Source organism: Fukomys damarensis, unplaced genomic scaffold (assembly GCF_012274545.1).
Source record: "Fukomys damarensis isolate Sample0158 unplaced genomic scaffold, DMR_v1.0_HiC HiC_scaffold_37, whole genome shotgun sequence".
Classification (NCBI taxonomy): Eukaryota; Metazoa; Chordata; class Mammalia; order Rodentia; family Bathyergidae; genus Fukomys; species Fukomys damarensis.
In genome coordinates, this window is record NW_022900949.1 from 30,146,493 (window position 1) to 30,161,828 (window position 15,336).

Consider the following 15,336-nt stretch of genomic DNA (forward strand, 5'->3'; position numbering starts at 1 on the left):
CCTTCTTGTGAATAATTAAACATTGTTTAGAAATCCATTTCCATTTAGCTCTGGCAGTTTTGGTCATATATGTTTGCATAGCATTTTTGTGGTTTTCCTACATATTATATTGTATAATACCTCAGTATATCAATGTCACCATTTTTACACCTTGATGAAAGTATAGAAACTTTACCTCTATAGGTGCTGGAACCATTGAGCTAAATCCTTGGTCTTTATTATTTTTTTCTCCATCTGAAACTATTTTGCTTTCCCTTTTTTACTAAATAATATATTTACTGATGTAAGATTCTAGGTTACCAGTTTTCTTTCTTTCAGTTCTTCAAAACTCTTGTGTAACATACTTCTACTTTTATGATTTTGTTTGTTTGTTTATTTTGGTACCAGGTATCGAACTTAGGACCTTGCACTTATGAGGCAGGCATGGTGCTACTGAACTACACCCCTGGCTTACCTTTTATAATTTCTAGTGGGCAGTCAACTGCCATTTTAATGTTTTTTTTCCCCTTTTGGAGTAAGGTGTTTTCAGTGGCTACTTCCAAAGTTTGGTGGTGTTGTTGTTGTTAGGGTTTTTAAAATTTTTGGTCTTTAATTTTCAGAAGTTACAGATTTCATTTAATTCTATTTGCCTTTTACTCAGCTTCTTGAATGTGGATTTTATGGTTATTGCTATGTGGGAATTTTTTTTCTTATAATTTCCTAAAGTACTTTTTCATCTCTACCCTCTTTCTTTTCTCCTTAGATACTCCAATGAGTGTTAGACCTTTTGTTATGTTCCCATAGTACCTTGAAGCTCTGATCTTTTTTTTTTAAGTCTTTTTTCTCTTTATTGTTCAGATTGGGTTATTTGATTGTTCTGTCTTCTGAGTTATTCTTTCTTCTCTCTCCTTTCTTTTGCCAGTGAGTCCATCCGTTGGGTTCTTTATTTTGATTACTGTATTTGTCAGTTGTAAAAGCTTTGCCTGAGATTTTCTGTTTGTTAGTTGAGGCTTTTTTTTTTTTTTTAACTTGTCTCAGCATGTTCATAACTGCATATTGAATTACTCTTTTATCGTGGCTGCTTTAAAATCTTTGTTGGATAATGATAACATTGTTGAATTCTCAATGCTAGCCTGTATTGTATTCTTTTCATTTCATTTGAGATCTTTTTGGTGGTTTTTAATGGAGACATGGACATCTTATATATAATGAGCCTTTACATTTAAAATATTTTGCTCTGCCCCTGTAGACTGTGCAACCATTGTGGAAATCAGTATGGAGATACCTCAAAAAAACTAGGATTAGAGGTCCCATTTGACCCAGATACTCCCCTGCTGAATATCTTCCCAAAGAATTAAAAGAATCATCCCACAGTGATATATGTGCACCCATTTACATAGCGGCACAGTTTATAGTAGCTAAAACTTGGAAACAGACCAATTGCCCATCAACTGGGGACTGGATAAAGATGACGTGTTTTTTGTTTTGTTTTGTTTTGTTTTAGTGGAGTACTACTCAGCCATAAAGAATGAGAAATTAGAGACATTTATAGCTAAATGGATGCACATTGAGGCCATACTCTTAGGACCCATGTGTAAATACCAAATAGTTTATCTGATGTGAGAAACTGAAAGTGTAAATAAGGATCAAAATATATAATAGATAATGAGAAATGGGAAGAAAAGGTCCAAAGGGGCAGGGAGAGTGGGAAAGGTAGGAAAAAAGAATAAATACGACATAAGCAAAAAATGGAAACAAAGTTCTTGTAACTGGGGAGGGGTGGAGGGGTGGATTGGAGAGCAGGGGAATGGGGAAGAAAAATAAGAACCAAGATCTATCATGTAAAGCTACAAATTCCCAATGATGAATGCCATCATGTTGTATACCTAAAATATACCAATAAACTTAATGAAAAAAATTATTTTGTTCTGACAAGAAAAGTGAAAAAACATCATTTTATTACTGTCAGGTAGGTTAATGAGACCATGGTTTGTGTTACTACCCAGGGTGGGGGACTTCTCATTCCTCCTGGATCTGCGTAAAATGTCTAGCTCCCTAGATAGCCTTCACTAATACCTCCTGTCTGGGAAGGATAGCAGTGTCTTATTACTGCTTCCCAATTGGCTTCTATTTGTGTGACTGAAGAAAAGTTATGCCACTTATCTGGATTTTCCTTGATATTATGCCAATAGATAAAGGAGGGTTGCTTCATTACTTATCTATGGAAGCAGAAGTCCAGACTCTCCATGTAGTCTCCATTGATGTCAGAATGTGGGGAAGGGTATGAAGGGAACATTGCCATCCTTCTGGAGTAGAGGCCTTGATGTCCTCTTTATGGTTCTCTGGTGTCTCCGTGGCTGAGATGGTTAGGGTTGAACATGGAGCCTCATGGTACATTCATGATGTAGAAGTCTGGGGTTCCCGCTATCCTTTGCTGAAGTGGGTAAAGGTAGGATCACAGTATTTTCTGAGTGTATATTTTTTAAAGGTGTTCTGTTTTGCTAGGCTGCACTTTTTGTGGTCATTAGCTTTTGTTGGTTCTGTTTTGCAGTGCCCCTGCCAGTATTTCCTGGTTGTCCTTTAGTTTCTAGTGTGTGTGAGGCAAAAAGAAAGGCCAGGGGAGCTTACCACAGTGTTGTTTCTAGAGCCCTGCAGTTCACAGTCAGTTTCCTCATCTTTCTAAGCTTCCTTATTTTTGCTTTATATGTAACGTTCAAGACTTTCAGTACTTAGTGAGAATAGGGAAAATTATACCTACTCCATTTTCTTAGCCATGTATATTTAAAATAAGTATTTACTGTCCTGTAATAAAAGTAATCTTTCGGGTTGGACATTTAGCTCAGTGACACTGCGCCTGCCTCACGAGCCAAGGTCCTGAATTCTATCCCTGGTACCAAAAACAGAACAAAACTAGAGTAATCTTTCTTTGAGAATAGTTATGTAAACAGCCTTTAAAGATGTAAATCGTGATGTCATGACTATCTTAACAAGGGTTTCTGATTTTATTTTTCTTTTTTTGCAGTGCTAGGGATTACTCAGTGCCTTGTGCGTGTTGGGCAAAGTCTTTACTACTGAACCATATACCATTCCATGGTTGTGAACTTTAAAGTACATTCAAAGACCTTGAAAGGATTTTTTATCCCTTTCAGTATTGGGGGTGGAAACTGGGACTTGTGCATTCTAGGCAACTGCTCTACCACTGAACCACACTTCTGCTTTGTGGGGCTCATAGGCACTAACTAGTGACCCTGCTCCAAAGAAGCATGGAAAACCCATACCAGTCCCACATGGGAACCTTGCTGTGGCTCTGGGGACAATACTGGTAATCACAGATTCAGCTGGATTGATGACAGCTTATTAATTTCTAGTGATGTTAATACATATGCAGGTGCTTTAAATGAGACTAAAATTTGCATTAAGTCAACTGGACATTTGATCTAAACTTTTTAAAGGTATGTTGTATGATTTTTAATGAAATATTCCATTTTCTAACACTATTATATATGGCGTTTGAAAGGCAAAAGAGTAGAGGGAAATATGGATACAGAAGGAAATGCTGCTTATTTTATTACAAAAAGAAGAATATAGCAAAAAATGAGAGGCAAAGTGATCAGGTATTTTATGAGCATAAAACAATGCCTATTTTATTGGGTCCTAAGAATATTTAAGTGGATACATTAAGCCAGAGTCTGTAACAAGTGTATGACATGCAAAATCATTTTTAAAGCTCAGAATTGACATCAGAAAAGCTCTGTTACCTTGATCTGAACTAATGATGCCCAACCTGGTCATTACTGCACATATCATCATAATACACATTCCTGTAAAGTTCATTTTTTTTCTTGACTTAGTGAATAGAAATGAAACTAGAATGAAAACTGCTCCCATCAGTAGTATGACTGATAACCTAGATCAAGGTGAACCTAGAAATATTTTTCCCAGATGATCACTAACATGTTAAAAGAAAAATTAAAATAGTGAAATGTCAGAATGCTATCTCTTAAACATTGTTCTTTTATGGAAGTTATTATAAGTGTTAATAAAGATCTTGCTTGTGAATATTCATCAGATAATGATTCTTATTTTGTAGCTAGACATTTCAGAGTAATAAATTATTTCCTTTCCCTCTCCCCTCTTTTAGCTCTGTTGGCTTAGCAAAAGCAGCTCTAGAGGCAATTAATGGATTTAACCTTTTTGGCAACCAGGTAAAAAAAAAAAAAAAGAAGTCTTTGATTATTTGAATTGCATGTTTAATTAATTTTGGTATTCATTAGCAAAGTCATTTCCTTATAATCATTAAATGTCTGAAATATAAGTAGCAGTCTATGCATGGACAGCTTTTCCTTTGAAAATAATCTGCCAGTTAAATTTTAATTTTTTGCTAAAAACATTAGTTGTTTTAATTGTCTCTTTATAAATAATTCTAATGTTTTGGTTTAATAACTTCCTCAAGTTTCATACCTATTTCTTAGGGGCTTCATTCTTTTTTAATATTCTTGGCATTATATATTCCATGTCAGTTTTCATATTGGTTTCAATTTAGTATATGTAATGAAGAGGGGAGTTTGTATAATGTATGGAGTCAGATAATAGGAAATTTTGATCCTAATTTTACCCTTTACTATGTGTGATTATTTGTCCTGCAATCTCATTTATCTGGGGATAAAAGGAACAGCCTAAGAGTCACCTTAAATTTTAATAAAATTGTTAACCAGTTTTTACATGAGAAGAGACTAATAAACTGCCATGGATTGAGTTGTCAATAGAAGGAAATAAAATATAGGAATAATGGTTCCTATTCTGATTTAAGAAGTAGGCGAATGTTTTTAGCAGTCCCCAAATGATAAGGCAATATAAGATTTCTAACTCATATTATAATCAAACTTAAGCTATTAAAATACTAACTTTATGAAAATACATTTTAGGAAGTTACACAGATGTGTGGCAATTATAATACTGTGTATCTGGAATCTGGAATTTAAGAAAGTTTCATGACTTCCTCTCTTCTCCTCCCTACATATATAATCTCATCTCACCCCAGCTTCCTCTGGAGGGTGGGTTCTAGTTATACCTAGGATATGAGGAATGGCTACAGACAGGATTGGGAGGAGAATAATACCTCTTCTGGGTGCACTAGAATTATCCCTGGAGCATCCACTTCCTATACTACTGGATGGGTGGATGGATGGATGGATGGATGGATGGATGGATGGGGATGGATGGATGGATGCATGGGTCAATAGGTAGGTAGATAGCGAATTAAAGAATGCATTATATTATTAGTCAGGACAGGATCACTATCTGTTCTGTATCAGTCTCAGCTTCCTCATCTAAAAAGGTAGAGATAATGATAGTAGGATCTAACTCAAAAGTTTTTCAAGCAAATAGAGTGTGCCAAAAATTGCATACATACTTCAGCAGTTTACCATACTAATAAATGTCTGAAAGCTGATGGCTATCACTTTGAGCACCTCTTGTAATTGCAAAGGCCAAAGATAACTTTTATTATTTAGTATTAAACTGTGTATTAGACAAGTTTTTCTTTTCCTGATGTATACATTTTTATTCTTTTATTGAGTTTATTGGTACATTTTAAGTGTACAGTACAATTGCATTCATTATTGGGATCTTGTACCTTTACATGACAGGTCTTGGTTCTCATTTTTTCCCCTTGTCCCTGCCCCTCCTCCCCTCCCCATTTACAAATACTTTATTTCCATTTTTTTGTTTTGTCATATTTTTTTCTTTTCCCTTATTACCTTTCCCATACCCTTCCCATTTTCCCTACACCTTTAGCCCCTTACCTTCTATTTCACATGGTCAGTTATCTCATTAGGATCTTATGTACTATTATAGTTTTTCACACCAGAGAAACTCTTTGGTATTTACACATATGTGACTTATTTATTTCACTTAGCAGTATATCCTTAATTCTGATGTATACATTTTTTGTGGATGCTGTATAATATGGTAGAAGCTTGGTAAAGATTAAACCCTCAGTAAATACGATCTCTTGTTACTATTATTAATGAAGTATAAGTAATACTAAAGTGGGGGAGTGAAGAGATTGAACTGAAAGTCCTCTAGAGAGTATCTCAAAGACACTGAAGAGCCATGAATTATGTACTTCAGAAGTGGTGCAGTAGTAGTCTGGAGAAATACAAATCCCGTGAGGATGCCTTGTGTGGTACACTAACTAGAGAACAGAATGAAGTTAAGTGTCTCTAAGTTGACTGTGAACAGTAGTGTCCAGCTCTTATTTTGCAGTCATGCCATTTCCTTTGACATCACTGAACCTTAGTACATGTTACTGTCATGCCTTTAGGTACCTCCTACCTCCATACCCACCTACATACATACAATTACCTTTCCTCACTCTGCCTAGCCATCAAGGCGCTGATTTTCCCAGGAGGCTGTTATAGGTTGCTTAGCTATAATTCTAAAACAGCTGAATTTGTTTGTTAGGGCTCTTCTATTCCTCAGCCCGTTTTTCAGTCATGTGTGCACATTAAAATCACTTGAAGAACTTAAAAAACAATACTGATGTCTGAGCTTCTCCCCCAGGAATTCTGATGTAACTAGTGTAGGAAGAAGCCTTAGCTTTGAGAGTTTTTAAAAAATTGTTCTGGAATTCTAAATTACAGCCAAGGATGAGAACAGCTATTCTAAGCAGAGTTAATTTTTGCCTTGTTTATGTTATATCTGTTTCCAATATAGCTATGCATCAAATGTTTGCTAAATGAACACTATTTGATTATTTCAGATAGGAATATAAGTAAATAATGTCTTATTCCTTAGCCACACAAATACTACATTTGCAAGTAGAGCCTCTTCATCTTCCATTGTCAGTCACAGCATGGTATCAGTGTCCTAGTTTTACAAGGTCTCTTTTGTCCTGATGAGGAATATTGCAGAAATCTGATTTTTTTTTTTTTTTCTTTTTGGTGGTGCTGGGCATTAAACCCGGGAACCTTACCGGGGATTTAGCTCAATGGTTCTGGTGCCTGCCATGCAAGGTCCTGAGTTCGATCCCCAGTAAAAAAACACACAAAAACCCAGGACCCTTGTGTAGTTGACATATGTTGTACAATTGAGCTATACCTCCAGTCCCAGAAACCCAACTTTGAAAATCTTAATATCCCCACCTCTACACTAGTTCAAATGATAATGTGCCTGCTAAACAGTGGCACATTTTACAGTGCGTGTGATCATCTGAGTGTTTAATAATTTTGTTACCCTATATCTTTAAAGAGGTATGATCTTACTAGAAGTCAGTGATAGGGAGAAGAACTGCCATAAAGAAATTCTTTTTATTCAAGTGAAAACCTAAAATAACCCTGAGATTTCATTTATTTCAATGACTATACAGTGTTTTGGAAGATCTGATCATGTATCTCATGTATCTTTAAGTGCATTAAGTTAGCGCCTTCAAAAAGTATGTCTCCTAATCTGGATAAAGAAGATATGTTGTTTTTTTGTTTGTTTTTGTTTTTTAATAAAATGGAGTTCTCAGCCATAAAGAATGAGAAGCTAGAGACATTTATAGTTAAATGGATGCACATTGAGACCACACTCGTAAGTGAAATAAATAGGACACACACGTAAATACCAAATAGTTTCTCTGGTATGAGAAAGTGAAAATATAAATAAGGATCAAAATGTATAATAGATAACATGAAAGAGGAAGAAAAGGTCCAAGGGGAAGGGAAAGGTATATGAGATGAGGAAACAAATGGAAACGAAGTCTTTGAAAACAGTGAGGGGTTGAAAGGAGGGCAGGGCAATGGGGAAAAAATAAGAACCAAGATATGTCATGTAAAGGTGCAAATTCGCAAGGATGAATGTCATCATATTGTATACCTAAAATATACCAATAAACTTAAAAAAAAAAAAGAATACATCTCCTGTTGATGTCAACTCAAGAGTCATGGATATTTGGAGGTAGAAAAGCCCCCCTCAAACTGAATGGTCATCGTGTGAAGTAGCTTTTCTCAGACCATAAGCAGGATGAAGAATTAAACAGAAGCCACTCAGTAAATAATCTAGAAAATCAGCTATTGGTATGGGACCTCTCAGATCTTGGATGTGTCCTTCCTTTATCATTTCAAGCTGTGCATTTTCTTTGAAAACCCATGCTGTTCTCTGGATAATAAATATTTAAGTTCTGAAAGTGTTAGTCATTTTACAAATATTATGAAAATATTTCCTTTTGCCTTTTGTATTTCAGTATATTAGATAAAACAAATGTTAATTCTATTGTTTACAGGCAGTTGGTGGGTGGGAAAAGCATTTAGCTTTGGTTATGATTATGTGTGCCTATATTTTCTCTTTTTCCCAGTAGTCATTTTCCTTATTATTCAAGAGAAACATCATTTAAATCTCTGCTCTGGAACTATTTTCAGAATTTTTTTTCTTAGGGACACTTAAAAATATAGTGTGATAAAATGACCTAATTTCTTTAATGATTGGTTGATAATAAAGGTTAATTTGGGACAGTGTCATATTTAGAAGCATACTCATGAGTCCTCCATAAAGGAATCATATGTTTCATTAGGATCTCAAACACATTTTACATATAGTGATAAATATATTTGAATATTGCTTAAGTAATACTTGATAATACTTAAATTGGGATTCCCAGTATAAAATGTCATGGACATAATAAGAAACAATTTGTGATTCCTCCATTTGAGTCTAGCTCTGCTCTTCTCAGACTCTGAGAATTAATGCTGAGGTGCAGCTTACTCCCATTTTAGCATATATAGAGGAGAAAAGCCTTGAATTGTAAGAGGAGCTACTGGAAACAACTTCAGGGGTGGGAAGCAAAAAGCAAAGTTGTCTGTTTTCACACCCATTGTTGCTACAACCGTGATATAAGGTAGAGTTTCCATCAGTAAATATCCTTTCTGGAAGAGCATTTTTTTCCAGGCTGTGCTGCAGAACTAAAAAGCAGCCTAAAACTGCATAGGAAGAAAAATACACAGATGGTTTCCTGGTCTGATTTGGCTTCCAGAATGAGACACACTGACTTTTTATTTTATTTTTTCTAGGTGAGGGCAGAAAGTCTGTTAGTTCATACTCAGACAAGTGATTAAAACAGAAAAGAGAGGCTCACACAATCCTTCAAATAATTTTCACTTTTAAATGAAATCATTGATACTAGCAGTGCCACATGGTCACAGATGGTACCACTGGCCCTAGGAACCATCTCAAAAGTGTCCGTTCTGGTCATGAAAATTGAGGAGAGAGGTGGAAGTGTGAGTATGGTCCTTTGCTACCATTGAAACTCATGTCCCTGTGACTGTGGTCAAGTAGAATTATCTGGTATGTTTACTATAACAAAAACAATTTTAAAAACTCCTTTTGGAAAGTAGTTTGAGCTGTTACTTATAAAATAACCTCTTTTGGTTGAGTCAGGAGATTAGGGCAGGAAATGAAAGTGAAGATTAAATATCCAAATTTAATCAGATATTCTAAAGTTATGTATACCAATTCTTGCTTTTGATTGGTGACAAGATACTAACAAATAAGCTGAGACCAGAGTCAAAAAGGTATTGACTAGAGAGATTGCTCATATTATGCAAGGTGCTCAAAGTGATGCAGATATCTAGCTTCCTTTGAAATTTGAAGGCTTAAAATTAATGTGTCTGATGATTTAAAGTAGACAATAATTAATTCCATGTGTGTATTCTCCTTGATGATTAAACACTTGCTTTTGAATGGGAAATAGCTGCCCATGACCTTGAGGGTAATTTTGCCCTCTTGGAAATCTGGACCAGAATGCCTAAAGCATGACACTGTATGATTTTTGAGAGAGGACAGCCCAACAATGTAGGAAACTAACCTTCAATCTCACTATTATAGTAATATTATGAGACTATTTTTCCATTTGGACATATTTCTTTGAGCTTAAGAGACCTTAATAAATACTTGATGAATTTAGATTATTTTTGGCCAGACAAAAGAAGTTGGCTGTTTACATTATCAAATAATGGAGAGAATTTCCAAATTTGTCATTTTACTTATTTATAAATTTTCCTATTTAGATTGTATCTTTAAAAGATTCAGTTTCAGGTAATTTGGCTTAATAAATAATAAAAACTTGCAACAAGATAAATTTCAACTCCTATTTTTTGAGTATTTACAGGCTCCTAGCATATTACACCACTTATTTTCTGAGTGTTTTGTTGTAACTACTCTATTCGCTTTTATTTCTCCAAAAATTCAGATCTTAGCTTTGGTCCTCACCTTCTCTGCTTCCCTAGAGACACATGATAGTTATTATTCTTGTATATAAGATACTTGTGTGGTACTTAGTTGCACATTGCCATGTGCGTGCCATGTGTATTTTTCTTTAGTAATTGTCTGGGACTGTATATTACCTGAGTAACTTCCTTGAGAACACAGTTCAAGCTTTGTTTAACACAAAGCAGAGTGCACAGTACTTTAGCAGCTACTTGGTAGCAGTGTGTTGAATTAATAAAGGTAGAAGATTGGGACTCTCAATAAGAAGGGCAGTGAAGCATCAATCTAGTTGTTGAGAACCTCCCCCATTCCCTCTTCATGTATTAATTTACTTGCCAGAGTTAAAAATGTTTTTTATAATGTTCCAAACAAGAAGTCACTCTGTAAGCTAGTACTCATGTATAAAAGAAAGTTAACAGGAAATATTTACAGCTAGTGAGTCAAATATTTGGGTCTAGAATTTGGTGCTATTAGATTTCAAGTTTCAGTCTAGGTGATTAATACGAAGTATGACAGTTTCAGGGTGAAGCTGATGAGAATTGGGGTGAGGTTTAAAAGTGGTATTGAAGCAATATGAAATGTATGATAGTTACGTTTCTCCACACCTGTTTTTGAGTATTCTCTTGTAGTGGAAGCAGTCTTCGTATTCCTATTTCATTTTGTCTTTTCAAATATTTAGCTGTTCAGTAAAAGAAAGTCATTTTTACTTACAACTCTGCTATTGAATATGAAAGGCACTAATGGGTAAAAAGTAAAAATATTTTAATTATTTTAATGTCTTAGCAGACCAATTGATATTTTCTGTTATATGTGTAGTGTCTTGTTTTATTGTGTTTGTACTGGATATTGAATCCAGGCCCTTCACACTGAGCTACATTCCCAGCCCTTTTTTATTTTTCATTTTGAGATAGGATTTCACTAAATTGCCCAGGCTGGGCTCTAACTTTCATCTTCCTGACTCAGCGTCCTGGATTACAGACATGTGTCACCGTACTTGCCTATCATTCTATTTCAGGGTTTCTGTTATTTGAAATATTTTTTTCTTTTGGCATGATAATTGTATAACCTAGTGGTTAAACCATGAGCATTTGTGTCAAGCTTGATTTTAAACTCTTGTTCTGTTGCATTAAGGTTTGGTGTCCTTTTTGGTAAAATGGAGATGAAAATGCCTACATGTGGGGATTCAATTAGATAAGCCACGTGAAATACAGCGTTCAGTGCCTCACATATAGTGTACAATGGCTAGGGTTGTTTACATTATTGTTGAAATTCTCTTCATATTTTATTCTGTAATTCTAGATTATATTTAAATTTGTTTAGTTTGATCATATAATCAATATTCTTTGTGAGAATGTACAACTCAAATTTATGAATCCAAATATCTTTTCCTTTATTCCTTTTTGTATTAAATTACCTGGATTTGTATTTTCATTAAAATAAATGTAATTATCTTATAAAATTTATAAGAAAATCAAATGAAAAATGTAAAAGTAACCTTGTAATAATTACATGATTAATATAATTATTGCAAGAAATTTGAGAAATATGGAGAACGTTAAAGAAATTTAAGATCTCAATAATGCCATACTCAAATGCAGTCAGTGCTATATTTTTTGTGAAATTTCACACAGTAAAAATGCCAGATGGTTTACAAGTCCTTGAAATGTGTTTCTGTTTCTCATTGCAGGGCTGTTCGTGGTCAGTTATATTTGTGGATCTTGATGCTCATAATCGCAACCGACAGACTTTGTGCTCACTGTTACCTCGAGAATCAAGATCTCACGTGAGATGTTTTCACAATCAATTCCAATGAACTGTCACTTACAGTTTTATATAGTTTCATATTAATTTCCCAAGAAAGCACTCTAAAATGTTAGGAGTCATTCATAAACATTAGAAGACAGATCCACTCCTCTTCCTGTGTCCTCTAGAAATGCTAGAAAGTGAAACTTGTGGGTACATCTGTGTGGTCCTTTGAGTCTTTTGTAAGACAGTAGATAAATTGACATTATTTTTCTTTTTGGAAAGAAGCAACATTATGCCAAATGAATCATTTTTGTCATGGAATGTTAGAAAACCGCATTTCATCATTTACACAGAATTGTTTTTGAATAAAATTTCCTCCTCCTTCTTTTCTGTCATTAGACTCATGTTTTTTTCTTGTGCTGATGAACTTGTATGCTTATTGTATCTCTCTGCACACTTTTCTAGGAATTATTTGTGGTTCTATTCTTTAAAAAATACCAAAAACAGAGTAACATTACCTTTTTTTTTGTTTGTATTTTTGAGACAGGGTCTCACTATGTAGTTGAGTTGAGTATGACCTGGAACTCACTATGTAGCCCAGGCTGGTCTCGAACTCACAGTGATCTTCCTGCCTTAGCCTCCTGAGTGCTAGGATTACTGGCGTGCACCACCTCGCCTGGCCCTAATATAACCTTTTAAAAATAACTTTTTTAAAAAATTAAATTTAGTGGTACATTCTAGGTAGACAGTATAGTTACATTTATTACCGGGATCTTATACCTTTACAGGACAGGTCTTGGTTCTCATTTTTCCCTTTTTCCCCACCCTCCCTTCACCCCTCTTCCCCTCCCCACCTACAAAGACTTTAATTCCATTTTTACATTTTCTCATATTTTTTCCCTTTCCCTTATTCCCTTTCCCCTACCCTTCTCACTGTCCCTATATCTTTAGTCCTTTTCTTCCTGTTTCACATTGCTAATTAACCTGTTAGGATCTTGGGTACTATTTTAGTTTTTCACACCAGAGAAACTATTTGGGATTTACACGTGTGACTTATTTATTTCACTTAGGAGTATATCCTTAAAGTGTACCTATTTACCTATAAATGAATCTGCTTTCTCATTCTTTATGGCTGAGTAGTATTCCATTTTATAGAAAAACCACATTTTCTTTTTAAGAAAATAATATAATATTATGATAAAGGAAAACAAGACCATAAATGGGCATCATTTGCTTACTTAATAATATACCATCTCTATTCTACCTCTCAGATACAATCTTAGGGTGACAACATTTGGTGATACATATTTCTATAGATTTTTTTATATATAAATTTTTTTGGGGGGTACCAGGGATCAAAATCAGGTCTTTGATCTTGTGTGGCAAGTGGTGGAACCTCTGAGCTAAGTCCCCAGCCCTATATATAATATTTTTATTTTAGAAACCTAGAGCGATAGGTTCATAATGATTGTTGCCCTAGGTCTATAAGCAGTTTTTAATATTGATAGAACTTTTCATATCAATAAGGAAATTTCTATCATATATATTTTAACTTTGTGCATTATAAATTTTAAGGCTGCAAATTACTCAACTAATTTTTGCTCCTTAAATTTTTTTCACTTTTATAAGCAAATTACTATGAGAAACTAAGTCATGATTATTAGTAGTTTTGCTAATGGTACTGGGGATTGAATCTAGGGCCTTTGCACTGAGCTGTATCACCAGGCTTCTTTCCCTTTCTTAAAAAAATTTGAGACAGGTTCTGACTAACTCAATAATTTGCTTAGGCTTGACTCAAACTTGCAATCCTCCTGCCTCAGCCTCAACCTCTCAGAGTGCTATGATTACAAGTATGTGCCACCCTGCTTGGGTAGTGTCAAGTTTTTACGCATTGCTTTGATTGATATTGTAAAGTTTGAGCCCAGTGTTGAACTTTGAAAATTCTCTTTATTAATGAATAAAGTTTTGTCTCCTCTGTCAGGTTCACTGAAACACGACATAACATGAAACATTTGTCTCATGAAGCAGCAAAGTCACTGTCAGTTGGATGACCTCCTTTTACTTTGCATTTCTAAGATTCTCCTTGGGCCGTATTGATTGTGTTGCTGCAGACACTTAACAATCTCTCTTTCTTACTGACCCCAGAACACCGATGCTGCCTTGCTCCCTTGCATCAGTTATCCTGCATTTGCCCTGGATGATGAAGTGCTGTTCAGCCAGACACTTGACAAAGTGGTGAGAAAATTAAAAGGAAAATATGGATTTAAGCGTTTCTTGAGGGATGGATATCGAACATCACTGGAAGATTCCAACAGACGCTACTACAAACCAGCTGAAATTAAGGTATCAAAAATATTTCATGAAAAATATTTCATAAGTACATGAGAGTGGTCAGAAGCACAGATTAAGGAGGCTGACTTCTTAGGTTTTGGTTCTAGATCAACTACTTAATGGCTATGTAACCTTGGGCAAGCTAAGTACCCTCTATGTTTAATATTAATTGGTAAATAATGATAGTACCTATACCATGAGATTCTTACGTGGAATAAATGACAACACATATAGACTTGCTTAGAACTGTATAAAATAAGTGTGCAATAAGTGTTATTACATGAGGCCCACTTGCTCATCATGGGCCATGTTCAACAACTTTTCTAACACATTTTCAGTCCATTGCCTGTTTGTCTTATTTAATACCAAGTTTCTGTTTATAATGTAGCTTTACTCTTATTAAAACTGTTTTTTTTTCTTTATTTGTTCTTTGCTGTGTTCCTTCTTTGCTTTCTTCCTTCTTTTCTTTCTTTATATCGTTTAGGTACTTCTCATGGAAATACAATTCTCTAAATAATTTGCTTTAAATACTATATATTCCAGATACACACAACATTATATCTAGATCGTACTAGCTGCTTTTAAGTCGTCCAAAATATGATAAATTTCCAAAAAATGTTAGCATTCTTGCATATTGCTAAAGACTTGCCTTAATGGGAGGTTAAAAATTATTTTTGTAAACATCCTCTTAACTTTGACTCACTCACTGAAGATAGGTATGGTCTCTATGAGTCTTTGTATGCAGTATGTCTAAGCAACGTTAGACCTTGCAATTGGCAGTTAACATGCCACTCTAAAATTCAGGATACACTTAGTTTTGCAGGACAACTAGAGAAGCTTTTATCATTTTATTTAATTTTACAGTTGACTATCATTTGGGAGCATTGGAGCCATTTTATTGTGTACAGTTTTGAAATTTTACAACAGTGTTACATTATCTATGGGTTGGAATAAAGTATGAGTTTATCTCTTAAGTACCTTCAAAACTTTCTTCCCCATTTCTTGAGGTGATTTATCTCCTTTACATATATATAT

The 15,336-nt window shown here is 34.7% G+C and overlaps 1 protein-coding gene across 1 annotated transcript in view; it reads left to right on the top strand.

The window, feature by feature from the left end:
- Phkb (phosphorylase kinase regulatory subunit beta) overlaps positions 1-15,336 on the top strand; it is a 214,358-nt gene that overhangs the window by 103,340 nt on the left and 95,682 nt on the right. Inside the window, exons 9-11 of the mRNA XM_033759669.1 lie at positions 4,121-4,184; positions 11,912-12,007; positions 14,116-14,313. Of these exons, the coding sequence (XP_033615560.1) occupies positions 4,121-4,184; positions 11,912-12,007; positions 14,116-14,313 (358 nt within the window). The remainder of the gene's footprint in view (positions 1-4,120; positions 4,185-11,911; positions 12,008-14,115; positions 14,314-15,336) is intronic.